Source organism: Limanda limanda, chromosome 1, assembly GCF_963576545.1.
Source record: "Limanda limanda chromosome 1, fLimLim1.1, whole genome shotgun sequence".
Taxonomy (NCBI): Eukaryota; Metazoa; Chordata; class Actinopteri; order Pleuronectiformes; family Pleuronectidae; genus Limanda; species Limanda limanda.
Window position 1 is genome coordinate 24,259,015 of NC_083636.1, and position 25,918 is coordinate 24,284,932.

The 25,918-nt window shown below is 40.1% G+C and overlaps 4 protein-coding genes across 4 annotated transcripts; 1 reads left to right on the forward strand and 3 right to left on the reverse strand.

Annotated features, from left to right (window-relative positions):
- Window positions 1-350: 350 nt before the first annotated feature.
- ddx56 (DEAD (Asp-Glu-Ala-Asp) box helicase 56) lies at window positions 351-8,782 on the reverse strand. The gene is made up of 14 exons (XM_061072792.1): window positions 8,713-8,782; window positions 8,107-8,268; window positions 6,981-7,135; window positions 6,418-6,588; window positions 5,302-5,392; window positions 4,918-5,159; window positions 4,055-4,198; window positions 2,073-2,186; window positions 1,896-1,990; window positions 1,662-1,735; window positions 1,495-1,584; window positions 1,227-1,332; window positions 932-1,038; window positions 351-754 (listed from the first exon to the last, which is right to left on the reverse strand). The coding sequence occupies exons 1-14, from the start codon at window positions 8,767-8,769 to the stop codon at window positions 671-673; spliced, it is 1,692 nt and encodes a 563-aa protein (XP_060928775.1). The 5' UTR covers window positions 8,770-8,782; the 3' UTR covers window positions 351-670.
- Window positions 8,783-11,032: 2,250 nt separating this feature from the next.
- On the forward strand, window positions 11,033-13,793 carry LOC133001154 (dual specificity protein phosphatase 26). Its single transcript, XM_061070742.1, has 3 exons — window positions 11,033-11,211; window positions 11,872-12,083; window positions 13,588-13,793. The coding sequence occupies exons 1-3, from the start codon at window positions 11,033-11,035 to the stop codon at window positions 13,791-13,793; spliced, it is 597 nt and encodes a 198-aa protein (XP_060926725.1).
- A 3,902-nt stretch (window positions 13,794-17,695) lies between these two features.
- Window positions 17,696-20,627, reverse strand: LOC133005098 (peptidyl-prolyl cis-trans isomerase-like). Its single transcript, XM_061074684.1, has 5 exons — window positions 20,459-20,627; window positions 19,233-19,263; window positions 18,436-18,524; window positions 18,182-18,354; window positions 17,696-18,072 (listed from the first exon to the last, which is right to left on the reverse strand). Exons 1-5 carry the CDS (start codon window positions 20,525-20,527, stop codon window positions 17,940-17,942), a joined length of 495 nt encoding a protein of 164 aa, XP_060930667.1. The 5' UTR covers window positions 20,528-20,627; the 3' UTR covers window positions 17,696-17,939.
- Window positions 20,628-22,634: 2,007 nt separating this feature from the next.
- On the reverse strand, window positions 22,635-25,555 carry LOC133025157 (peptidyl-prolyl cis-trans isomerase-like). Its single transcript, XM_061092158.1, has 5 exons — window positions 25,475-25,555; window positions 24,300-24,330; window positions 23,134-23,222; window positions 22,864-23,036; window positions 22,635-22,770 (listed from the first exon to the last, which is right to left on the reverse strand). The coding sequence occupies exons 1-5, from the start codon at window positions 25,541-25,543 to the stop codon at window positions 22,635-22,637; spliced, it is 498 nt and encodes a 165-aa protein (XP_060948141.1). The 5' UTR covers window positions 25,544-25,555.
- Window positions 25,556-25,918: the final 363 nt, after the last annotated feature.

Genomic DNA, 25,918 nt, shown 5'->3' on the forward strand with positions numbered 1-25,918 from the left:
CATATGCAGCAACAGATTTGTATAAAGGGTGGCTGACATGAGTCCTTAAACAGGAACTTTGTGAGGTGAAAAAAATTCCCTGGTCCCTCAAAAGGCTTATAGGAAATCTTCCTGCAGTTGAAACAGAGCTCATTGTTCCCTCTTTTTGGTCTCCACCACCCACTGTGGGATATAACTGCCTCTTAAACTACTAAATGTTCAACTATGTTCACAAGCTGCTCTCTGACAGTGAGTTGAGCGTTGAGTGATTCTCAACTGCTCTAACCTGCATGAGACCTGCTATAGAAATAAACTTTGACTGAACAATTCAGAGATCAGTGATCAAGAAGAACAATTATACAAATAATCAGTTTGTGGGGAGCACGCTTTATTTTAATAAAATATTATAAATGACGTCATACAGATACTTTATCCGTCAGACTGCATTCAGTACATCATGTTTGGATTTGAAAAAAATCCAGATTCAAACAGATTCTTATATTTTCTTCTGTCCACACAGGTCAGCACAAGTCGATTTTGTCCGTGGCCCGTAAAGCTTCTGATTTGACGAACACAGTTTATATTTGTCTCAACTGGTCCAACATGGAGACCAAACAATCCTCCTCTTCAATGTCTCTGCACAGTTTGAACATCCAGGACTGACACACGTTTATGTGGACTGCAGCTGCAGCTACGACTGGCCCGCTTTGCCTTTCCGGCCTCTCCCTCCACTGTATTTGAAACTCCTCAGTGGGTTTGTCCGCTTGATGTTATTCTACAAAAAGAAAAAAACATTATTATAGCAAAATATCAGCTATTCTCTTAGCAGGGCAAGAGATTTTCATTAGTTCCAAGGTGCTAAAATTGTACCTGTACAGTCAAATTTTTATGTGTCATGTCTACAAGATTTCAATGTTCACTATAAGCTTATTATGGTATTCAGGGGTCTCACCTTGAAACTCGCCTTGACGACTCCTTCAGGTTTTGATGATTTTTCCTTCCTCTTCCTCCTCCTCTTGCTGGACAGCGGATCAATCACACCCCTCAGTGTCTCAGGAACTGAAGGAAATTGGTGAAATTTATCAAATTATGACGTAATGTTTGTAATGTGTGAGTGTGTGTGAGTGTGTGTGTGTGTGTGTGTGTGTGTGTGTGTGTGTGTGTGTGTGTGTGTGTGTGTGTGTGTGTGTGTGTGTGTGTGTGTGTGTGTGTGTGTGTGTGTGTGTGTGTGTGTGTGTGTGTCTTACTGAGGTATTCGGGTATGTTCTTCAGGTGCGGTTTGACGACAGCAGGATGGAGGTCTTTGTCGTGTCTGAGCAGTTGCAGATCTCTGGGGTTGTCCTCGAAATATGTCTGAGCAAGTGTAGAACCGGCCAATCATTTACACAAGTACATATATATATATATATAAATATGTACTTGTGTATATATATATAAATATATATATACACACATACACACACACATGCAGTATATACACATTTATATATCTTCAGATTAATGACTTTCACTCACCTTGAGTTTTTCTGAATTGAGCAGCTCCTGTTTGATCTCTTTCAGCCTGGCCTCCTTCACCGCCTGTTTGGTCACTGAGCGCATGGCGTCCTACACACAAACAAGAGTCATCATCCTGAACTTAAAAGCAGCCAAACAAACTCGACTTAAATAAGGTGGTGACTTACCCTGCACCTGTATCTGAAGCCTTCGATCTCATCCATCTTAAATTGGTATGGTTTCAGAACAGAATCAGGATTATCTAAAAAGAAAATGCTAACACATTAATAATCACACTATTATTTCCTTTCAAATGGGCTTGCTGTTTAGTCTTGGTTCTAGTCTATATGCTAAGCTAAGCTAACAAGGTGCTGGAAACATGAGTGAAACGTGAAAAATCTCATGGTATAGGTCCTTGTTACCTCCTGTCAGAGCCTCCTCCACATCTGCCAGCAAAGCGAGCTCAGTGTTAGAGATGAACGACAGAGCAGTGCCGGGGTTGTCTGCTCTCGCCGTTCTACAACATCAAACAAAGTGAACATTACTGTGGGTTATACACACAAGCAGTGAGTGTGAATGAACTGAACCACACTGCTTACCTTCCAACTCGATGGATGTAGGACTCTACAGTCGTCGGGAAATCAAAGTTGATGACATTGGCAACATTTTGGAAATCCACACCTCTGGAGACTCCATACTCCTTGTCCTTGCCCCTTTAAACATATCAATACAAAAATTATGTTTTTGTTCTCTGCCACCTGATGGTGTTAGCTGCTGAGCAGGAAGTGGACAGAGGCTTTTTGCATCCATCTCTCTGAAAACCCCTGAAAATGAATCTGGCCAGATCTGGTATTAACATCCGTCATGAGAGACACGATCACAGCACTGAGATCATCTGTTTACATTTGGTATTAAAATGCATCCTGAATGTGTCTCAAGCTGTCACTGCCACGCTCAACAGGAAATAATCACTTATGTCATATCTGTCCACTAAGACCAAGTTTTGTTGTTTTTACCCAGTCTGACTTTAGAGATCTTGTGTGCATGAGACAGACCGACGTAGAGAGAGGAATCAGGAGGAGCCAAATTAATCTCTTTTACCAGTCTAAGACTAGTATCAGTCGTTTTGTGTTTGTCAGAGTTGATATTGAGCTGGTGTTGGAACAAAAATGTTTCAACACCAAGAGGTATAAAACTACGTTTGAGTCATTGTAAAACGTAGCGGGTCAGAGATGAGATTACATGTGTCCCTGGAATCATTCAAGTTCACGATGTGAAAAAATGTGGTCACATGCGTCCACCTCTAAATGTGGTCAGAGTGATTGGATCTCAGGACGCATTGAAGACACATTTCAGTTCTTTTAGACCTGAACTTAGCGCTGACCACATCTGATCTGATCGCTCAGGACTAGGGCTGAACGATTAATTGCATTTGCGATTTAATCGCGATTTGATAAAACGCGATTTCCTAATCGCAACGTCCGCGATTATAACGAGCGAACGAGAGTAGCGCTCCGGGCTGCCGTCCGAACCCGCAGCCAGAATGCCGCGGGACAACACAACTCCGCTGATCCAGAAGATAGCGAAGCATGCCTGCGTCACCTACGTGGCGCAAACACAGAGCGTGCTCATCTCGCTGGTAATCGCGTTGCAGGCGGCGGACCTGAAAATCGCTCCCCGAAAAAGCAAGCCGAGCGCCGGGGAGGCGGGGCTCCAGAGCCCCCCGGACACCTACACTCACATCTGCGAGACGGAGGTGTTCAGCATGGGGGTCTTCCTGCTGAGGCCCGGCGCCTCCGTACCGCTGCACGACCACCCGGACATGAACGGGATGCGCCAGGTCTTTACAGTGCCTCATGTCTGCTGTGTTGTGGCTCCACACACACACACACTCTGTCTGTTACGTGACTTGTGTTCGAAAGGGTTAAAAATCACAGTCTGAGGAGTGGGACCATTTCATTAACTTCACGAAACTGTTCATACATGCAGTTATACTGTTTGACTTTGTGGCCTGTGCATTTCTCCGTTTTTTATTTATAATTTTATTTTCTTTGATTTTACAAAATATTTTCAAACTATAGTAGAGGCAAATTCTATGTTTCAGTTGTGTGAAATGTTTCTGACTTTGGAGCAGTAAGACACCTATAATTTTAAATATTATTTAACACTAAATGTATCTAATATTGTGTTGGTCATATTTAAATCATTCATTACGTTTTGTTGGGGGAAAAAAATTGGATCAAATAAAAAAATCGCATATTTAATCGCAATCGCAATATTGGGGGGAAAAAATCGCAATTACATTATTTCCCCAAATCGTTCAGCCCTACTCAGGACAGATGCTAAAACCATTTCATATATAGTAGTATATAAAACAAGCTCGCTGGGAGCAGTGAGCAAGAAGCACATGGACAATGAGCTGAAACTATAAAGCTCCATGAGGCTCAGGGAGCATCAGACTCCGCTGACAGTTCTGACTGCTCTTTAATACCAGTGATGATCATAACAACTTGGAGGCATCGTTAATAAATTAACAAATCAAAGGCGAAACTCCTTGAGAAATCAAACTTGTATGACTCACTTTCCTCCTTTCTCTGCGGCCTTTTTCTTTTTCCCTTTGCCCGCACTCGTCGGTGGAGCTACAGAGGGATCGGCCAAACTCTGTTCATCTGTGGCGATGATGTAGTCGTAAAATCCCTGGTTGAACTGGGTGATGATGTGACTCCTATACAAGAGCGGTGGGAAACATGAGCATGAAGAAGAGCAACTGATGCGTTGGGGTGAAAATTATACAGGACAAGAAAATTCTCAAATATCTTTTGCTCTTGAATCGTAATAATCTATAACCTACATATTGAAACAAAATGATAAATCTTCATCTGAGTCTGTGGAGGATGTTTAAGAAGGCTGTTTTCAAGAAACATAAATGTCCAGTTGCCTACGTACACTTGATGACCATGACCTGGATGACTTAGAATCATCGGACACGTTTGCCGAGGCTGCTTCCATTTTTGTTGTTTCGCAAAGTGTATAGTTAGATTATAAAGGAGGAAAGTGTTCTGCTGCTTCAGTTGAGATATTAGTTGAACTGGGAAAACTTTTAGAACTGCGCCCATCCTGCATCAGGTAGGCTGTATGTGAGGAGATACTTGTGACACAGCTTTGTGCCATCGACCCAACTAAAAAACTGAATCGTTGTTGGGTTATTTTATAAAAATCAATGTGAGTGAATTTTGTGGAAGGAAATTTTACACATCATTTTCCTTTCATACTATATTTCATGATAAAAGTATTTATACATCATTTCTATTTGATATCGTGAAAAACAAACATCTAATGTAAAACAAAATATTTGTGAAAAACAACAATGTTCCCCTATAAAACAAATTACATTTATAAAGTATTAAATCATAGAAATATTCATCAGCTGTCCTCCTCTCTCACCTGGACTGGACGGGCAGCTCAGAGTTGAGCACACAGGCAGGAATACTGAACTGTTCCAGGAACAGCTTCAGTCTGTAGCATCTGTCCACTGCTCCCACAAACACCAGCGTCTTTCCCTGAACAAGTCGCAGCTTCAGCAGCGTGTAGATGAGCAGGAACTTCTCCTCCTCCTCACATTTGATGCTGTACTGCTGCAGCTGGCTGCTGTCCGGGAGCTGGGAGCCCTGAAGCTTCAGGATCACCTGAGAGAGAGAGCCAACGTCAGAGAGAAATCAAGCTAAATCTGTGCAGCTGTAGCACACGTTCCTGCCAGTTTCCACCGTGTCCAGCTGAAACACGGACACTTGTGTGGCGATGAGACACTGAATGTGAAAGGGACATTACAGGGTTGTGTAGCAGCAGCTCCTTCAAGGCCTGAACGTCCTCTGTGAGAGTAGCAGACATCAGGAACGACTGGTAGATCTTCGGCAAATGACTGTGACACAACAAACACAAGTGGTTGATTAAATATTACACATAGAAGATGCTGAGGAGTAAAACATTTATATTACCTCATCAGGTGGAAACAAACAAACGTTCTGTAACTGCTTGACGTTATAGAATATATAATGAGGTTTTTATTCAGTCAGACATAGGTGTGATGTTTATTTCTTTTGCCTAATAGTCCAGGCAAAGTAGCGTTTTACGACCGACTAATTGTAAAATAATTTTTTTCAGCATAGATCATTTGTATGAGGTGTCCAGAACAACATACTAAAAGTCCTAAGAAATCCTAGTTGAGGAAATATGTTTAATTCTCATCAATGTGTGCCAATAAGGCCTGGCAACAATACACCCCAAAAAGACTATTTTTTTCCTTTACTCCAATCAAAATAAAACTTTACACAATGAAAGTAACCATGAAACGTAACATTTTTTGTATTACAATTTTCTTTTGAAACAAATTTGACAAGCACATGAGCTCCACACTTATTGAATATGTCCTAATTTGCATAGGCAAACACCATTCATATGTATTACAAATACATACATAAATTCATTTTCAAAGAAACTTGTAATACAAAAAATGTTACGTTTCATGGCTACTTTCATTGTGTAAAGTTTCATTTTGATAGGAGTAAAGGAAAAAAATAGTCTTTTTGGGGTGTATTGTTGCCGGGCCTTATATGCACACATTGATGAGAATTAAACATATTTCCTCAACTAGGATTTCTTAGGACTTTTAGTATGTTGTTCTGGACACCTCATAGAAATAATCTATGCTGAAAAAAATTATTTTACAATTACTTCTATTTTTGGCTCCAAAATGGGCTACTTTGCCTGGACTATAAAGTTGCAACTACAACTTCAAAGATAAATTCTTACTTATACTTTCCTGCAAAGAACAAAAACACTCTAATCTGATCAAAGAAACCAGTATTATATAAAATGACATCCAAAACTCTGAGTGCTGTCCATGTCCACCCTGAGGTCATGGCAGGGGATCATGAGGATACTCACCACAACAGGTTCTTCAGGTCTGCCTCGAACCCAAAAGAGAAGAGTAGGTCGGCCTCGTCCACCACCAGCATCTCAAGCGAGGAATGCAGGACCAGGTTCTGGGCGTTGAGGTGGGCCAGCACGCGGGAAGGAGTCCCCACGATCACATCAGGCTTCTCCATTAAGATAGGTCTGTCCCGAGAGTAGCAAAATGCTAAATTCCATTAACCATAATTACAGGAAAAGCACAAATCCAAAAAACTAAGCAGGTGACTGATTCAATTTAAGTTTCACCCTAAAAATGTTTGACATTCAGTGTTTCACTGTCAAACCAAATCTTGTGTATTTCAATCATCAATCTGATTTTCTCAAAAATCTAATCTGTCACAACAGCTTCTTCAAACGATTGTTTGGATGTCACTTCTCTCTTCATCTCCTTTCCAGAAATATGTTCACTATTGTGTTTATAAGGAATATTTAAATTACCAGCTGTTGCAATCCAACTGTAGCGATGTGACACCGTAATGTATTTCAATATGAAAACTGCACCGAAGAACTGCAGTGAAGTGAGTGAGCAGACCGACCTCTGCGAGGACAGATCAGCCTTCCCGGAGATGTCCGCCACCCGCACGTCCCTGGAGCAGAACGCCGTCAGCTGCCTCATCATGGTCTGAACCTGCCGACCCAGCTCTTTGGTTGGAACCAGGACCAGAGCCCTCACGTCCTGCTCACGAACACTCTGAACACAACACCGGACACAATCGTCAGAACAGGGCCGGCACACGGCAGCTCTGTGATGTGGACTGCACGTCACAAAGACAGAAGATTTGGATTCATGTGCTGAGGAACTGACTCATGAACCAGAGCTGAACTATACTGTGCTGCTCTGACAACGAGGAAATCTGCATGTTCATGTGTAGGTCGGAGCACAAACTGAACCACTTCCACCCCAGCCAAAAGGACTGGACTTGTTTATTAATCACTGCTCAAAATCAAAGTGCCATAGAAGTGCTACTAAATTGTTAATTTCAGGGTTCATACACATTTTGACCAATGGATTTTCATGACTTTTCAATAACTTTAAACCAAATTTCAATGACCAAAAATTTTGTGAAATCTCGTGTATACATGAAAGTGACAAAATTTAGTATTTAAGATAACAATGAGAATTTCAAACCATACAGTATACCTTAAATGACACAAAAGTTTGATTGGTCTTTGTCTGTTTTAACACATGACATGTACTTTTCCATTTGAAGCCAAGCATGGCTAAATCTACACTTCCCTGGCATAGTGCATTATCCCACCTGCTTCCCCACCGAACTTTTCAATTAGTATGAGAGCGTATGCCTGCTTATATTTTGAGCGTATTTCTTTTAAAAGCCTATGAATTATTTAAAACTCAGCGTAAATGAACGACATGGAAATATGAATGCAACCAATTTCCATGACTTCTCCAAAACTTTTAGGATTTCATTTTTTTCAAGCCCTTTTCCAGGCCTGGAAATAAACATTTTACAATTCCATGACTTTTCCAGGTTTTTCATGACCGTAAGAACCCTGTAATTTAAACATTTATTCAAGGTATAGTCGGAGGAAAAAAGTGAAAATGCAATAACCCTGGAGGCCGGTGTGTGTGTGTGTCAGCCCTGAACAAGGATCCACTTGAATCCACGATGAGAAATGGCGGTTATTGGTTTCACAGCTCACCTGTTTGGAGGTCAGGATGCGTTGTATGACAGGCATGGCGTACGCAGCCGTCTTTCCGGATCCTGTCCGGGCTCGAGCCAGAATGTCTTTCCCCTCCAGAGCCAAAGGGATGGCCTTCTCTTGGATCAGGGTCGGCTGGGACCATCCTAGATCTGCAACCGCCTGGATCATGACAACAACAGGGAGTGACTTCACAGACAACAAAAACAATCACTCGTTTGTGTTGTTTGACAGTTTGTGTTGTCAAAGGCTCTACTAACCATCTGCTTCACATTAAAAGTAAAGAGCTGGTCAAGTTTTTCCCCAAACAAACAAACAAACAAAGATGGCTCCCACAGTCTGGAATCTTTAAAAAATATTACATTTATTATTAATCATTCATGTTTATAGCTAGTAACGTCTTTATCTTTGTCTTCTTCTCATTCCCACACACACTCACAGCACCCATTCTCCCTCAGACACATACTGAACGTGTGTGTGGTAGTTAGCCAAACAGCGGCCTGCTGAGAAGTTACTGCAATTTCATCATCGAGTTCCCGGTTGTAACTCCATGTTGCTCCTGTGGATCATTTACGGTTCACAGATGATATCAGACGGGTTTTTTACCTTAAGCAGTCGATCGTCTAAACCCATCTCATGGAACAGCAGTCTGTCAGCAGCCATCGCTTCTCTTCACTCTCACATGTGCGTCGCAGGGTTTCTACGTCATGCCTTCAAGTCCCACCCTCGGACTCCGTTTTTTAGCTAATCACCAAATTTGAGTTTTTTCTTTTCTTTACCTTTATAAATTCATAAACTAACATAGAACATGGCCACACAATAAGATAAAATAAAGCACCTAAAATTCAATCCTATTTTATTTTGTTTTAGTACAGTAATGCAATGATGTATTTGTCCATCCTTATAGTTAAAAACTTAAATTGTAAGGCAATTGAAATTTAGTTTTAAGTTTTCTAGACAAAAAACAAAAATGTTATAAAATATAATCCATCATCTATACTGATGTTGGTCAAATTTGTTTGTCATTAATTATACAAAAATATTTGACTCCGGACAATTTTTTTTATCTGTAGACCAACATGTTAATTGTATAGCCAAAGAAAGAAGAAGACGATTTTAGTCACATAAAACCTAAATTATGAGCACATTTAAATATTGTAGCTTTATTTCATACACTTATTATATTTATTTTATAAATCCTCTTGTGGTATTTATTTAATAACTGTGGAACTTGGAATAAGGACATAGATTTTGGTTTATGAAGGCTTTTCACAAAATAATGTAACAATTTTCAGTCTGGAACATGGTGGAGGCAACTAAAGGGAATTATGAGGAACCCAGTACTTATTTTAATCAAGGCAAGACAGACTAAATGACACATTGGTGGCATCAGGCTTTATTAGGAAACACACCATATCCTCTGCATAGCAAAGGAAATCAACTGTATGTCCTCGACAGACCTCTGTGGGACCCCATAGAGGAGAGTAGCACATAACAAGAGGCACCTACAAGTCCAAGCATGATAGAGTAGGGCCTAGAATCTGGACCAAAATCCTGAGTGACATGACAGATGCCAAACAAAACATTTCAGATAGTGTATCAGAGTCTAAGCAGTCGGTCTGCATCAGCAACAGGCAAAACGGAAGGAGTGTAAATGCTTCAGAGCCTGAAATGGTTCATAATATGATACATTGAATAAAGGGCACAACAGATCATACATTTGTATGTGTAGAGATCATATTAACAAATTAGATTTTCCTAAACAATCTGTACAAGGTGTGACATAATTTGCCCTAAACCCTCGACCAGCGTGAGGAAAAACTAACAAAAACAAAAACTTTTACAGAGAAAACCCCCCAAAAGAGTCTCAAGCGAAGGCTCCTCTCCCAGGATGGACAGACGTGCAATGGATGTTGTGTGTAACAGAGAAAATCAACAAAATAACAATATTTACAAAATTCATGAGAAAAGACTATATCAAACACAAATGTAGAGGTGTATCACTGTTTAATGCATTATGAAAAAGATGATGTCTGACAGAGATGATGGGGGAGGACGAGGTATCGACGTGCAACGACTTAACATCGAAGGCACAAACGATGACGCAATGCATCCAAAGACATGTTTCCATGATGGACCTTGGAGACAAAGAGTTGAAGAATGAACTTTGAACGCATCACTTGTTGGCGTTCACATCGACGTTTGACCGGCAGATGGCGACAAACCCAGGTCTACTGCAGTTACTGACTCACCGACGTCACATACGCGTTCATTAATAACCAAATACAAAATAAGCTCCATCGTCTCAGCGAAACCTGCGAAGCTTTCGGTGCTGAACAGAGAAACAGGGAGAACACGAACAACACGGGAGCGACGCGTCCACACCGATGCGCCCCCCTGCGGAGACTTGTTGAGAGGATGGAGGAGCTGCGGGTGGAGGTGGATCAGTGAGGTGGATGCTCAGCAGCGGACCCACCACCATCACATCCGTCCCCCCCACAGCAGATAAGTGAGTCAACATGGCCGCGGAGCAGCTCCATCTGTGGCTCCTCTGAGACACGGAACACAACACCACGCAGGGAAACAAAGCCGTGGAGGGGAACACTGGGGGTCTCATCTCGAACGAGCCCAGCCGCGCTCACACCAGACGCGTCCAACTGCATCCACCAAACCTGAAGGAGCCACAGGTAAATGCTCGTTACATAACGCAACGCTCAAATGCAGTTATTCCCACACATTTCTGTTTCTATTCTCATCGCTAGCCGTACGTATTATTATTATTATTGTTATTATTGTTCTTATTGTTATTGCTATAATTATTATCTTTATTATCCTCCCAAATGGCTTTAATTGCCTATTTAATGCGGGATCAATACAGTAAAGTGTCTATCTGTGATGAACCGGTGGTTTCGCCCTCTCCTATCAGATGGCCTTCCTGTCCCGGTTCTCTCGGTCCCGGAGCAGCTCCAGGTCTCCGAGCCGGAAAGACCCGGAGCGCGTCCCCCCGAACCTGAGCGTGTCCGAGCTGGAGCGGCTGCTGTACACGGGCAAGACGGCCTGTAACCACGCGGACGAAGTGTGGCCACGACTCTACATCGGAGACCAGTGAGTTTACATAACCCTCCCGCCATGTATAATAACGCCCTGTGCTACAATATTAATGCTTTATGGAAACTTAAAGGGATAGTTCACCCAAAAATACACTCATTGTCTAGTCACCACTGTGCCGATGGAGGGGTGGGTGAAGTGTTTGAGTCCACAAGACACTTTGGAAGTTTCAGGTGCAAACCTTGTCGCAGCCGAAAAAAAACAATAGGATATAAACATCTGTTATGCGTTTAAGTGTTTTTAAGCCTGACATTCTAAGCCTAGCTGTCCTCAGAGGAGGATCCCAGAGGTCTTTTAGGCTAGAAAAGTACATTAAAAAAAATATATATTTAACTGGCATTTGCACACAAAAATGTACATGGGTCACCATATTGTTCTGATAGTTCGGAAAATTGATAATAATTTTTTCTGCTGTATCATTCACACTCAACATATTAGTTTTTAGTGTTTTGTCCCCTTTTCAGTATAATTAATTTGCCAAAACAGCCAAAACACAATTCATAGCATTATTTATCTTGAAATTTCTGTTGATGTCACACTGTTATTGTTACATATTGTGACAGTTTACTACCTTCAACATGAACCCATTAAAGAGAAGTGAAAATCCCTTTGACTGGCTGATGATGAGCTGTGAAACAAACAACTCCTTGTCTGCAGAGATATCGCATCAGATCGGCGTGAGCTGGCTAAACTCGGCATCACACACATCCTCAACTGTGCCCAGAGTAAGTGGCGTGGCGGAGCCGAGTATTACGCCGGGATGAGCGTCACCTATCACGGCATCGAGGCCCACGACTCACCCACCTTCGACATGAGCGTCAACTTCTATCCTGCGGCAGAGTTCATCCACAAAGCCCTGACAAGTGGAGGTGAGTTTGTCAATGGGGACATTCAACACTTGTTTAACACTTGGAGTGTGCATCCTTTAAAATCTTTAAACAGCGTGGAATTATGTCAATGGCTGTGGCCAAAATTGTAGAATTACTTAATTTACATATTTATTTTATGTATTCAAAACAAATAGCTTTGGATCAGTGTGTAAAACTCATTATACTTTGCATATATTTGCCTCAAAATCTCTCATGCCACACAAAGCAAAAATAATGCATTAAGTTAATCATAGCATAACAATATTGTTTATGTTTACCAATAATCTTTAATTATGGTTGCATTTTAGAATAAATAAAACATATTAGCAAATAATACAATAATCGTTGTAAAAATGTCTTTTGAAAAAAATTATATTACGTATACATGACATGCCTATTAAGACTGTAGATAGTGAAGTCTAGAGTCCGTCTTTACACTACAGTCAATCCCCCATCAGAAAGTTTGGTATTATTCAAGAAACCAAACCCTAGATATTACATAACTTTTATTTGTAATAATCGAAAGCACAGTTTTCTACATTGAAAATATGATATTCATTTCTGTGCAAAATAACTTTTGTTGGTTTTTAAAGTGAAAACAAATGAATACAACTCCCAAAGTAAAATTAAAGTTCTACGTACATAAATACCCTGTTAACTAAAAAAGTACTCCAAAATGTAACAATATCTGTGGTATGTGGACACATTGCGATAAGAAGTTATGTTTTCACCTATACTGACTCTCACCTGGGAAATATGCCATCGAGAGAACTACTTGCTAGCACATGTTGCATTGATACAATGATCTGTACTCTCAGTAAATAGCATTCAAAGTGGTGGTATTGAGGTGACTGCACTCTGACAATTGATCATGTGATTTAATGTTGAACACTTTGTTAGTTCAGCATTTTGTGATTGTAATTTAAGAATTTTGAGAAACTCATTGCATTAACGTTTTTTTTTTACATTTAATCTGTTATGAAAACGGAGAACAAAGCCGTAAAAAAGTTACATTTTATATTCGTACAGGTTTCAAAGCCGCCTTTCCACTACCAGGAGAAACATTTGCCAGGGGGAGCCACTCCTGTTATTTTATTTCACACTGTCAGTTTTGCTGATTTATTGCTGAGGCCTGTTGAGGCTACAGTGAATAGGCCTAAAATGATAATGGCCAGGTGTTTTGTCTGTTATCACCGGTTGTCCGCCCATCTGCATTATTAAGAGAATGGAGGAAAACCATTTCAATTAACTTAAAAGTAACTTTACTGAGTAACTACTTACTTTTTATGCAGCAAAATAAGTAACTCGTCACTTTAACTTATCACCAAGTTTTTGTAATATTTGCCTTAAACCAAAGAACCCATGCAAAATACATCAGCTACAGTGCTAAGTGCTAAGATGTATTTTACTATGTAATGAAAATACATTTAAAGTAGAGAGGGGCATGAAAGATGTCATAACTGAAATGCATGTTCCTATTGTTCCTATCGTTCTCTGTGTGTAGGTAAGGTGCTGGTCCACTGCACTGTGGGAGTGAGCCGCTCAGCCACTCTGGTGCTGGCCTACCTGATGATCAGACAGAACCTGACCCTGGTGGAGGCCATCAAAACAGTGAAGGACCACCGGGGCGTCATCCCCAACCGAGGCTTCCTGCGCCAGCTCAACGGCCTCGATGGCATCCTGAGAGACAGCCGCAGGACGTCGCTGTAGAGCTGAAAACCACTTGAAAAAAGGTGTGATCGTAGATAGCAGCGCGCCTGGTTACACTGAGGGAGACAATGGGACCAAGTCAGGAGCAACCTGTGGGTTCCTGACACCGTGGCTCTGGGAGGCAGCAGGTGATCTGAGAATTTGTCTGATATAAGTAGCGTCAGACTCATTTATTATTACTACTGTTAGAATCAAACAACACGAGCACTGGACAGTGAGTGTCGAGTCAAGTCCATGATCTGTATGATATGGAGGGTGACCACACACATTTAAATGCCAAACAGCACCCTTACGCCAATGAAGAATTTATTAAAATCAAGTCTAGTCAGTGTTATTGATCAGAAATCCTTACAACACATGACAAAGCAGCCCTGGCCTCAATGCATGGTCACACCAAAACAGTAGAATTTCACAGCAAAACTAAATACGAATTTTTTTTATGTTTTGTCCACAATAAAGCCATTTTTGCGGAGCTGTTGATGGAACGTGTATATCCGGAGAGTTCAAAATGGAGGAAGCTACTGCAGCTTATAAGCGGCGTGTTACCATCCAGTTTGATTTAACCTGCTCTGTAAAGCGTGTCTGAATGTTAGCCGTTAACTTCTAGCTCCACAAATAGTCACTACACAATCAATCCTCTAGAGCGACACGTTTTCGTGAATTCAGCTGTAATTCGTTCTGATGTGACCATGCCGATACTCCAGAGCTGCATAAAGAAAACTAAATTAGTATTTAAGGGGAAAAATCTCAGAAGGGAAGGACTCATTCTTCCAGGTCAGATATATGAAATCATACAAAGAGGATCTTTTATAAACTGATTTAAAATCTTCAGAATCTCCTAAAAGCCTCTAAAAGCTATTAATAATGGCCGGGGCATTACAGGGGTGTAACACACAAACCAATGTGAATCCAGCCAGGATTTCTGTGCACTTTCAAAGTAAGAGACGACAAAAAATGATCAATAAAATTAGATAATAATAGACCACCGATAATCTAACCTGTGATGAACAGTCCCAGTCAAGTTGGCAAGAATTTGTCCATGAGGGGTTATAAAAGAAAAGAGGTTTGAAAATCATGTACGAATGTACAGTCCACTCCCGCTACTTTCTAATCAAACTTCAGACCATTCCACTGAAACTTATTAAGACATGAAACCTGATTGTATTGTGCCACTGTAACATTCTGCAGGAAAACTTCCTGCATTTCTTTCTTGATAAATAACTTTCAAATAGTCTATGATCAACAACAAATTTATTTTCTATTTATAAACCAATCAATCAATAAAATAATTGAGTTTTTTTATCAGCCAGTCAGGATTCGAGGGGCCCCCTGCTTGTTGTATGTGGGGCCCTAAAATAATCACACCTGGACCTGACTAAGCATGGGCTCCACTGTCTTTTATAATCAATGTGGAGGTAAAACCTGTGATATCTTTACATTCAGCAAGTGTCATTAAGTAGCCCTGAACAACTCACACTCTGCTGGTAGCCCAAGTCTGAAACCAGCACTGTTATGTAGCCTATCGATTATAGTATTACAGTGTTTTCACTATTTGTACACACTTCTGTGGTGAGTTTGAGCAGAGCAACATACAATATAATTTGGTTGGTTTTCAATTGGGTGTTTAATAAATTCAGTTAATTGTTTCAATCCAGACTCACACCCATTTGGACAGGATTAACAATAATGGGGAGATGAATTATTCACTGTGCAGACTTTCACTCCCTGAGGCTATCATCATGTCTGTTCTGAGGAAAAGACCATAAATCAGCTTGGGATTGCCCACATGCCAACCAAATGGGTTTAAAATCACCTCAACTCCCCTGAAATGAATCCAGTCCAAATGGGGCTTTAGACATAATATCGCATTCTTGTATCACTCCAACTTTAAAGTGAGTGTCAGTTGCCCAAAGTCGTACTCTAAGTGTGTTTAATATGCCAGCATCTGAAGTATTTAGAATAGCTCGAGTATCGTGCAGTGGGAGACAATACCACAAATGTGCCATTGTAAAAGCTACCAACTGCCTGGATAACAGGAGAGTTCACAGCGCTCAGTGCTGAATTACAAAGTCGGCTTTAATGTCTTGGTGGTAATTGAGGGTAATTGTGTTCTCATGCTAGTGAAAAACAATAGATGAACCAATGCTGTAATCCAAACCAGCTTTTCAAATATTCTTGTGGGTGTTATTAATGATTACCTCAAGTGTCATGTTTGAAACATATCGTTGTGACTTGTGGTCTTTGTCCATGCTGTTTCAACATCACCTTCTGGGAGAAGGGATGAACAACTTTGTTCAAATGAAGAAACAAATTACATAAATTATAATGTGGATTTATACAGACAGTACAAATGGAGATTTAAAGTTATACTTTGAATTCTTGGATAATTGTGTGATTTCCTGTACAGTTAGCGACACCACTCTTAAGTCTGTGTTACAAAAAGAAGAAGAGCGAGAATTAGCCTCGCTTAGCATAAAGACTGGAAGCATGTGTAAGAGCCAAAAATTCTGAAATCCATTCCTTCTCAAATAAGCCAACGCTGAAGTAATAATTAAAAGAATGGGTTCTTGAGTTCACCCAACAAAAACCAAAGCAGATGTAATTATTCAGTATTGTTGGCTGAAATTACTATTCAACAAGGTGTAGCAGACAAGCTAATTAATTCTAACTTTGTGAGTTGGTGGAAAACTGTCTCCACTGGACTTTTTGAAGCGTCTAAATGCCTTGAGAAAAAAAATCTCAAAATATAATACCAACATATGGTTCAGTGGGTAGACCTTAGTGACATCTAGTGGTGAAGATGCATATTGCAGCTGAATACTCACCTAATCCTAGCAGATTAGTTGCTATTTATTTTACTTTACTGTGCTATGACTGCACTGTGCAATCACTGTTCATAGCTAGGCTAGATCATTGTGCCTGCTTCCAGGTCTATATGCTAAGGTATGTTAAGCTAATTGATCCTGATTGTGATTTATATTCAACCTTAAAACATTGATCACATCAACTCAATCTCGGGCAAGGCGGCAAATTTCCCATTTGTTTTGCATTATGTCATTGGAAAGCAAATCAGAGCAGCAAACAATCCAGACATGGATAGTGTTAGAATTTTGTATTAAATGCAAACCAATCTGAATTATAGCTGGCTACCTGGGGACCAAGTTGACCCAAAGGATCAGATCCCAACACCTCAGATGTTAGATCACAGGTATTTCATGAGATCCTTGATATTTCCAATTGGCACATGTTTTAACTGTTACAACCCAGAGGAATCCCTTTTTGGATGGGGCCTCTTTACCCATCACCATCTTTACCTTTGCTGTATTAGATCTGTGTGTTTTGTATTTGTGGTTTTATTGTGCTGTGATTGGTTGTTTGGTAGTCTCAATTCCTGTTTATATTAACATATTTTTTTCTTACAGTGACCTTTCTATAGGGAATCTTGAATATAATTCTCTTTGAAGGAGAAAGTGGCAAAGGAGATGTTGATGCCTTAACATGTGTACTTCAAGTTGTTTTTTAGACCTGTGTTTCTATGTTTTTACTGTGAAGAACACTGAGCATTGATACTTTGTTTTGATAAAATTCAGTACTAAGTCAAAAACTAAAGAAAAACCTTCTCATTGATTTGTTGTACTTTTCTTATTTTGTGTGAACTATATTGAGCTATATTGTGTGTCAATCATATAGTAGTTTCTCTGGAGCACATCACTTGGAAAGTGCCATTGTTTAATATTTTGTTTAAACCTAGTTTCCTGTATCCATAGTCTGTAAACGTATCATTTACCTTTATTTTAGTATTTGTTTTTACAAAAAAGTACCTTACACATAGATGTAAACATAAATACATAACTGGATTTCAATTACAAATGCTTTGAAACTAAATAAGGACTCACACGTAGTCAGGCTGCATTGTTGCTTTATTTCCATCATCAACATCCTGAATTCAAGTCCGATTTTGTTCATAAATGAGGCCCTTCAAGGACAAACTTGAAGGTATGACAGATGACACAATGAATATTGGACAAGTTTTTTCTTGTATTGATATTTTAGATATGCACCATCTCAAAGACTAATTGGAATATGGATGATATGGATACATCTGACAGGAGAGCAGACTGACATGAAGGAATTGAGTGAGTTAGACTATAGTTGGCCACAGTCAGCGATGACAACCTTGGCTTTAGGAGTACCGCTCTTTGTGCCGCGCGTGTCCATACCCTTGACAACCTCAATTCCCTCCACGACCTTGCCAAACACCACGTGCTTCCCGTCCAGCCTGAGGATGAGCAGAAAAGATGAATATATGAAGAAAAAAAATCTAAAACCAGCCAAAACTGCTTGTTTCCATCTAAATGCAGGCGTGTACGTGTCAAAGTGGAGCTCACCAGGAAGTTTCAGCTGTGCAGAGGAAGAACTGGGACCCGTTGGTGTTGAGCCCAGCATTAGCCATCGACAGTGTCCCCATGCCTGTGTGTTTCAATTTAAAGTTCTCATCAGCAAACTTCTCTCCGTAGATGGATTTGCCTCCAGTTCCATTGTGTTTGGTAAAGTCTCCACCCTGTAAAACAAAGTTGAGTCAACACATGTGGCAACAGCTGTCATGATTAAGGTTCGACATGAGCTGAAGCCTAAACTGTACCTGGCACATGAACTTAGTGATGATGCGGTGAAACGAAGAGCCCTTGTAGCCAAAACCTTTCTCTCCAGTGCACAAAGCACGGAAATTTTCTGTAAGTAAAGACACTGTCAATCCTCAAGTAAACTCATAACAACTAAAACAAGCACAAAATAAAAACAGAGTCAACATTGTTTCCTATTTCCTCTTTATGGGACATTTGGGAAACAAGAATGTGTATCTGACACATTTTGATTGTCAGATACAATGCAGTAAATCGGAGTTTTGTTATGTCTTTGCAAAACTTTTAGTATCATCGCCTTTCAACACTTGTTCAGCTCCTGAAAGCAGAAAACACAAACTACTGTGCCTTTAAAGTAATAACAACATCAAAACCTGTAAGTAAAATCTGAAGGGAATGTGAATGACGACCTCATTTCCATGGAGGCAAACTTCTTTTTTTTTGGCCCAATGAGAATAAATGAGGCCAGGTGACAAAAACACTTGGACTCAGTAAAGTATCGTGCAGGTTTGAACCACTTGCCAGCAGATGTCTCTTCCCTCTTGCTGTTATTATCACACACAGCAGTGGTAGCACTCAGTTGCACGTCTGCTTGTGTCAATGTTTTACCCCCACATATGACTCTGGGACTAGATATTCAGGTTTTTTTAATCAATGCGTCAGCCACAGGCTCTGCTCAACCCATACAAAGATTGAAGTCTCAGCATTGTTTATTCAGCCAAACACAAGTATTTGGGCGTGTACAACAAGCCTGAGCCTGATGCTGTGTGCAGTAACTCTAAAGGTTTGTCTCACCCACCTGCAGTCTTTGGGACCACATCAGACCGCAGCTGCAAGACACAGAGATTTTTTACATGAGCAAACAGTTTGACACATAACACACACAGTCAAGGAGGAACAGTGAGATACTCTGAAAACTAAAGCTTTGTAAAGAACAGGCCCAGCAAACCTGAAGAAACAACATGGGCCAAGACGCATTTTTATCACAGATGACACTAAGCACAGCGTCAGGCGTGAATAACACAAATCAGCTGTCTGAACTATATTATATTGGTATTACGGACATATGCGTATTGCTGAAATGTATTTTACTTTTATAATTCATATACTTAGCTGACTTTCCTTTGATGTTGTATATTTATTGATTATCTTTTAGATAAAGAGCTTGAGCTTTTATTTATATTTCAACTACTTTTTTAGGATTTTCCCTTCTGTGAGGGACATCAAAGTCTAACCAGATTTGGTCTGGAGAATCCGTTACAGGAAAATAAGTCAAAGTAAGACCGTAAAATGTCCTGTATTTCCCAGTAGGTGGGGCTATGACTGACACTGACATTAGGCCAGTCAATGTGAACATTTCTGAAATATCTGATGTTGTGGGGCTGAGTCGCAACAGGTTTTTTTTTTACTCTCACTCATATCTTAAGGCATTTCTGAACTTGATAAACCGGCTAGGAAAACGATCTCAAAGTGTAACAGCCGCCATTTCACGTAGCCACGAGGTGATGCCGTGACTGAGTCTTAATATTGTCATGTAGATGTCTTATGAGACATGTGTAGTTTGGCGCAGACTTGACAAAGGACACGCTAGTTACAGGCTACTTCCTGCTTCATCAATAATTGCATGCCATGGACCTGCACTTCCGTGTCTTTTAAACTGTCAGGGTAATGGAACATTACGGCACGCCCATGCATGAGCCCTATATGTTAAAAAAAATGAAACAAGACCGGACGTGTTTGATAAGTTTTGTGACTTTTCAAGACTGTTCGGGCCTCAAAATGCGTAAAAAGACCAAATGCATTGCGGGACCAATTGTGTCCTTATGGGTCCCCGCACCATTCTTTCCACAGGCCTCAATAAAAAAGGAAATATTTGCCGGTGTCTGCTCATAAACCTGTTTTTAACGTTAAAGCTTCACCTGAGAACAGTCACACCTGCAGCCTGTTAATGAATCCAACTTTTAACTTCTTGTAAAATCGTGTAAAGTCAAAAATAAATACTAGTTAGTGATTGATTTATCTTACCTCCATTACAATCCTGCCAGCAGTCGCGCCATCAACAGTGATGTCAAAGAAAACTCTGGGAAGTGACATTTTCACAACGTGCGTGTGTGTTGGTTATAATGTAAAAGTTGAACTTGAAGTGAATCCTGTCAACTTGTACGACACACTGACTCTCAGCGCAAGCTGAAGTAAGTAAGAGCTAACAACAACCAATCACAGCCCGTGTCCTCATCAGAGGCTCAATATTGGACCAATAGAAATTAGCATGTGTGATGACGTGTGGGTTGCTCTGTAGAACCGGTTTCAGGACAGCTTGCAAGGGCGGGGCTACGGCAAGCGAGAAAAAGCTGCGGTGGAAAAGTAAGAAAAAAAAATCTACTGTCCCCAACACTATTCCTTAAACTCGAAGGAAAGCTCATGAGGTCAAAGAGAATGAATATTAAAAGAGATCACAGTCCAGCTGCACTCACAGTATGCTTTTTAAAACAACTTTAACCAGAGGTGGAAAAAGTATACACATTCTTTACTCAAGTAGAAGTACAGATACTTGTGTTAAAAGTAACTTCAGTAAAATTGTCAGTACTGATTCAACCTCTTTACTCAAGTAAAAGTATAACAATACAGGCTCTGAGTTTAAAAGTAGAAGATAAGACTATCACAAGACAGAGAATATTTTGCTCTGCTTCATTATTACTGATGTTGGCTGATTCTTCTCTTTCCTCCATAAGATAATCCTCGTCATGGACATATGAGAATATGAAGATATGAACATATGAGAATACCTGGAGCCTCAAACGTGACAATAGCAGCAACAGCATGTACCAGTTTCATTAAGCCTGGGCTGATGGTGTGGGGCTGAGTTACAATACTTTTTTGTCCAAGAAAAATTCACAATATTCTGTCATTCAGGTATTGACCGTTATCTGGGTAAATTTGAGCAAGATCTGAATAGAGGTAAGGGGTAAAAATACACGGCCTATAACTTCCTGTTGCCAGTCCTACCTGTAAAATTTGGTCTACTTACAATACTTTCAATATTCATGACGAATATCCACAAGTTACCACGCTATCATATTAACAACATTTTGTGAAAACTCACATTTAAGCATCACTAAGGTTTTAAGGCTTTTCTGACCAAACTTTAAGTGGATACTATCAATCTGTTAGAAAGAAGCTGTCTGTCCTTTCCCAAGCCAACAGGTGGCACTGTGACTAAATATTTGAATGTAGATGTGTTCAGGTCGAGACTCTTAATTAGTCATATGAAGTTTTGTTTCATTTGAACATTTAAGTCCAGTTATGAAGTATATCCCGATTCATTCAATATTCCAGACCACGCCAAGGCTCTTCCACAACAAAAACTAAAGACCATCACAATAAAACATACACTTACTGTGTGTACTTTATATGCTTTGTGTCTTTATTTGTTTGTATTTCCTGTTTCTTTAAATAAAGGGGAAAATATACAGCAAAGAAAGAAATCCTACAAAGATATCCAAGCCGACTTTAAACCTCAAATTGTGCATTGTCCAAGTTAAAAGTCAATGTTGTGTGAATTATTTGACCTCCATCACAATCCTGCCAGCAGAAGCGCCACCAACAGTGATGTAAAAACAACAACTCTGGGGTTTATTTACAAACATGCCTCTGTGATGGTAAAAGCCAAACTTGAGTGATTCCTGACAACTCCTGAGAGGCACTGGGTCTGTTCAGATCAGTTCATACGGCTCAGAGCACACGCTGGCATAAGAATGAAGAATCAAGCCTATACTCACCTCTAGTGTTAAAATATATAACTACAATGATAAAAAAGTATCACCACGTCATTACACACTAGATACATACATACAGGAGAAAATACACAAATACACAGCTGACGTTTTCCAAAAAATGCTTAGCTATGAACAAAAAAGACGCACACAAAGTCAGACATGAAATTGATTTATTTACACCATCATCATCATCTTCATCATCCATCATCAGCATCATCAATCTAAGTTTGATCTTAAATGTGGTCCAGAAGGACAAACTGGAAGGTACAAAATATGATACAGTGAATATTGGACAAACTGTTTTTAGAGTGTTTTTTCTACTCATACTGTAGATATGCACCATCTCAAAGACTAAGTGGGATGTGGATGATAAGGATAAATCCGACAGGAGAGTAGACTGACATGAAGGAATTGAATGAGACGGACTAATTTATTTGGCCACAGTCAGCAATAACAACCTTGGCTTTAGGAGTACCGCTCTTTGTGCCATACTTGTCCATCGCCTTGACAACATCCATTCCCTGCACAACGTTGCCAAACACCACGTGCTTCCCGTTCAGCCTGAGGATGAGAGGAGACGATTAGTATTCAAGACCAGCAAAACTGCTTGTTTTCAGCTAAATGCAGGAGTCCACGTGTCCCAGTGGAGCTCACCAGTCAGTTGACGCTGTGCAGATGAAAAACTGGGACCCGTTGGTGTTGGGCCCAGCGTTAGCCATCGACAGTGTCCCTATGCCTGTGTGTTTCAACTGGAAGTTCTCATCAGCAAACTTCTCTCCGTAGATGGATTTGCCTCCAGTTCCATTGTGGTTGGTAAAGTCTCCGCCCTGTAAAACAAAGTTGACAACAGCCGTCATAACTCTGCTAAGATTCGATCTGAACCTGTGAAAATGAAAAAAAACAGTAATAATCCCATAACTGTACCTGGCACATGAATTTAGAGATGACACGGTGAAACGAAGAGCCCTTGTAGCCAAAACCTTTCTCTCCAGTGCACAAAGCACGGAAGTTTTCTGTAGATAAAGACACTGTCAATCCTCAAGTAAACGTATATCAACACAAAATGAATACATTACAGCCTCTTACTGGTTGCCTCTAGTTTCATTTTCTCTTCTCCTTGCAGCTGACACAGGAATCAGACACACTTCTTTGTCAGATACAATAAATCTGAGTTTTGTCTCAGCAAAAGTGTTACTATCAACAAATCAAGGATTTTTAAAACAAAAATATATTGTGGGAAAAAATGAAAATGATCTCAGGGACCTGGAAGGATTTAAATTGTATTAAAAGAGTCACCATAAAATCAAATATTCACGATTGAATAAGCAACAATTCGTGTTGAAGTTCATAAAAAACGCTTGAGTGTTATTGTGTGTGATAGCATAAAAAACTGCACACAAATAAAAGTGAGAAGAGTCAAGACAAAAAGACAAATACACAAATGTGAAAAAGGCTGTGTAATGAAACAGCTTATTGAGAATGTTTACCAGACTTTTAACACTAGCAGAAACAAGTCACTACTGGGTGCATAGAGTTCCATCAAAAACCTGAAACGCTCCACACAAGAGACACAAGTCAAGTTAAAATCAGTAATTCAGTCTGTTAAGGGTAAATTACAGAAATGCAAGATAAACTAAATAAAGAATAAAGACCCTAACCTCATTTCCATGGAGGCAAAGTTCTTTTTTTGCACCTACTGAGAGTGAATGAGGCCATGTGACTAACATTGGCCTTTGTGGGGCAGAATCACAGGGACTCGGTTAAGCACTGTGCAGGTTTTCTTGCTGTTTAACCACTTGCAGACATCTTTCTCTTCTTTCTTAGTGTTATTATGACTCCTAGCCTTGGTAACACTCAGTTGCACGTCTGCTTGGGTCACTGTTTTACCCTCACATTTGACTATACACAGATTATTTCTATCCCTGCATCAGCCAGGGTTAGCATCAGATCCCAAATGAAGGATAAATGCTCAGCTAAATGGGGACACCTTGTTTTTTCAGCCATATACAGATGTGTGTTGGATGTGGACAAAAAGCCTTAGCCTGATGCTGTGTGCAGTAACTCTGAAGGCTTTTCTCTGTCTCACCCACCTGCCGTCTTCGGGACCACATCAGCCCGGAGCTGCAACACACAGGGATTTTTTTTACATGAGTGAAACATGCCACAGTTTGGCAGATAATACACACAGACAAGGAGGAACAGTGAGATACTCATATCTACTATGATGAAAATGTAACCTTTGTAAAGGAAAGGCAGAGAATACCTGAAGCCTAAAATGTGAAAACATCAACAACAACATGGGCCAAGAGGCTTTTTTATCTATTCAACACAAAGAACAGCTTCATACAAGAAGCACAAAAAACAGCTGCCTTAACTACATTACATTTCTATTACATACAAATGCGTTGTTATTTTATACACCTATCTGTGTTTTGTTACAGCATATTACTTTTATAAGTAATATATTTACCTAACTTTCCTTCAACTGGTTGTATAGATGCTATTTGTTTATTGCTTTTCTTGTAATAGCTCTATCATAGTTTCTATTTATATTTCTATACTTATTTTCATTTTGTAGACTTCATAATTTTTATATCATATTGTATATATATATATATGCCACAGGATATCGTCACATTGTAAATAGCTGATAACACATCATTTGGTATTTTTACTTAATATATGTTCTTAAAATGATCATAATAGAAATCAATGGAATAGTTTCTATCCATTGAATAATTGATCAAACTATTAATAATTTAATTTATAACTGTGCTCATATAGAATTCATACAACAAGCTGCATCGCTCCATTGAGTCAATGCCTGACCTAAACAAATGCCATGAAGAGGATGAGGATGAGGATGAGGATGCTGTTGATGATGATGATGATGATGATGATGATGATGATGATGATGATGATGATGATGATGATGATGATGATGATGATGATGGTGCTGATGCTGATGCTGATGCTGCTGCTGATGATGAAGATGATGACGCAGATGATGAAGATGATGATGGGCGTTTCCGTTGGAGCAGGACTATTTTGTTGGATATGAGCATGATTTACTTGATCTTGTCTGTATTTATTGACATATTATAACCTGAGATAACAAAGATTGAGACCTATTCAAATCCATCAACACATGTGCCCAGGTCTCAGCTTCAGCCCAAATCAAACACAGATGCCAAAGTCGGATTTAAACTCCAAATTGCGCACAGTCAAGATCGACTATGAATAGTTAACGTGGGATTTCTCTTACCTCCATTTTGATCCTGCCGATGTCAGCGCCATCCACAGCGATGTCAAAGAAAACTCTGGGATTTCCCATGTTTACAATCGCGCCTCTGTGCTGGTTTGAGTGTAAAAGCCGCAGATGAATGAATCAAGCCGTTAGACGCACTGGATCTGTTTATGGGGCTGTGACAACACGCCGATGCCGATGCTGCCGACAGCCAATCACAGCCCCCGCACTGCTCAACGGCGCAGAAGTGGACCAACAGGAATGAACACGGTCATGAGGTGTGCGTTGATTGGTCGGACAGGGAGATGGGTTTCTATTTGCGAACGCAGCAAAATGACATTTTTGTGGAGGTATTTATTTTAGGTGGAAGTATTTGTCTAAATGCACCACAGGGATTAGAGATATGCTCACAACTACACATTAATGCATCATCAATGATCCACTGATACATTATTGATACAA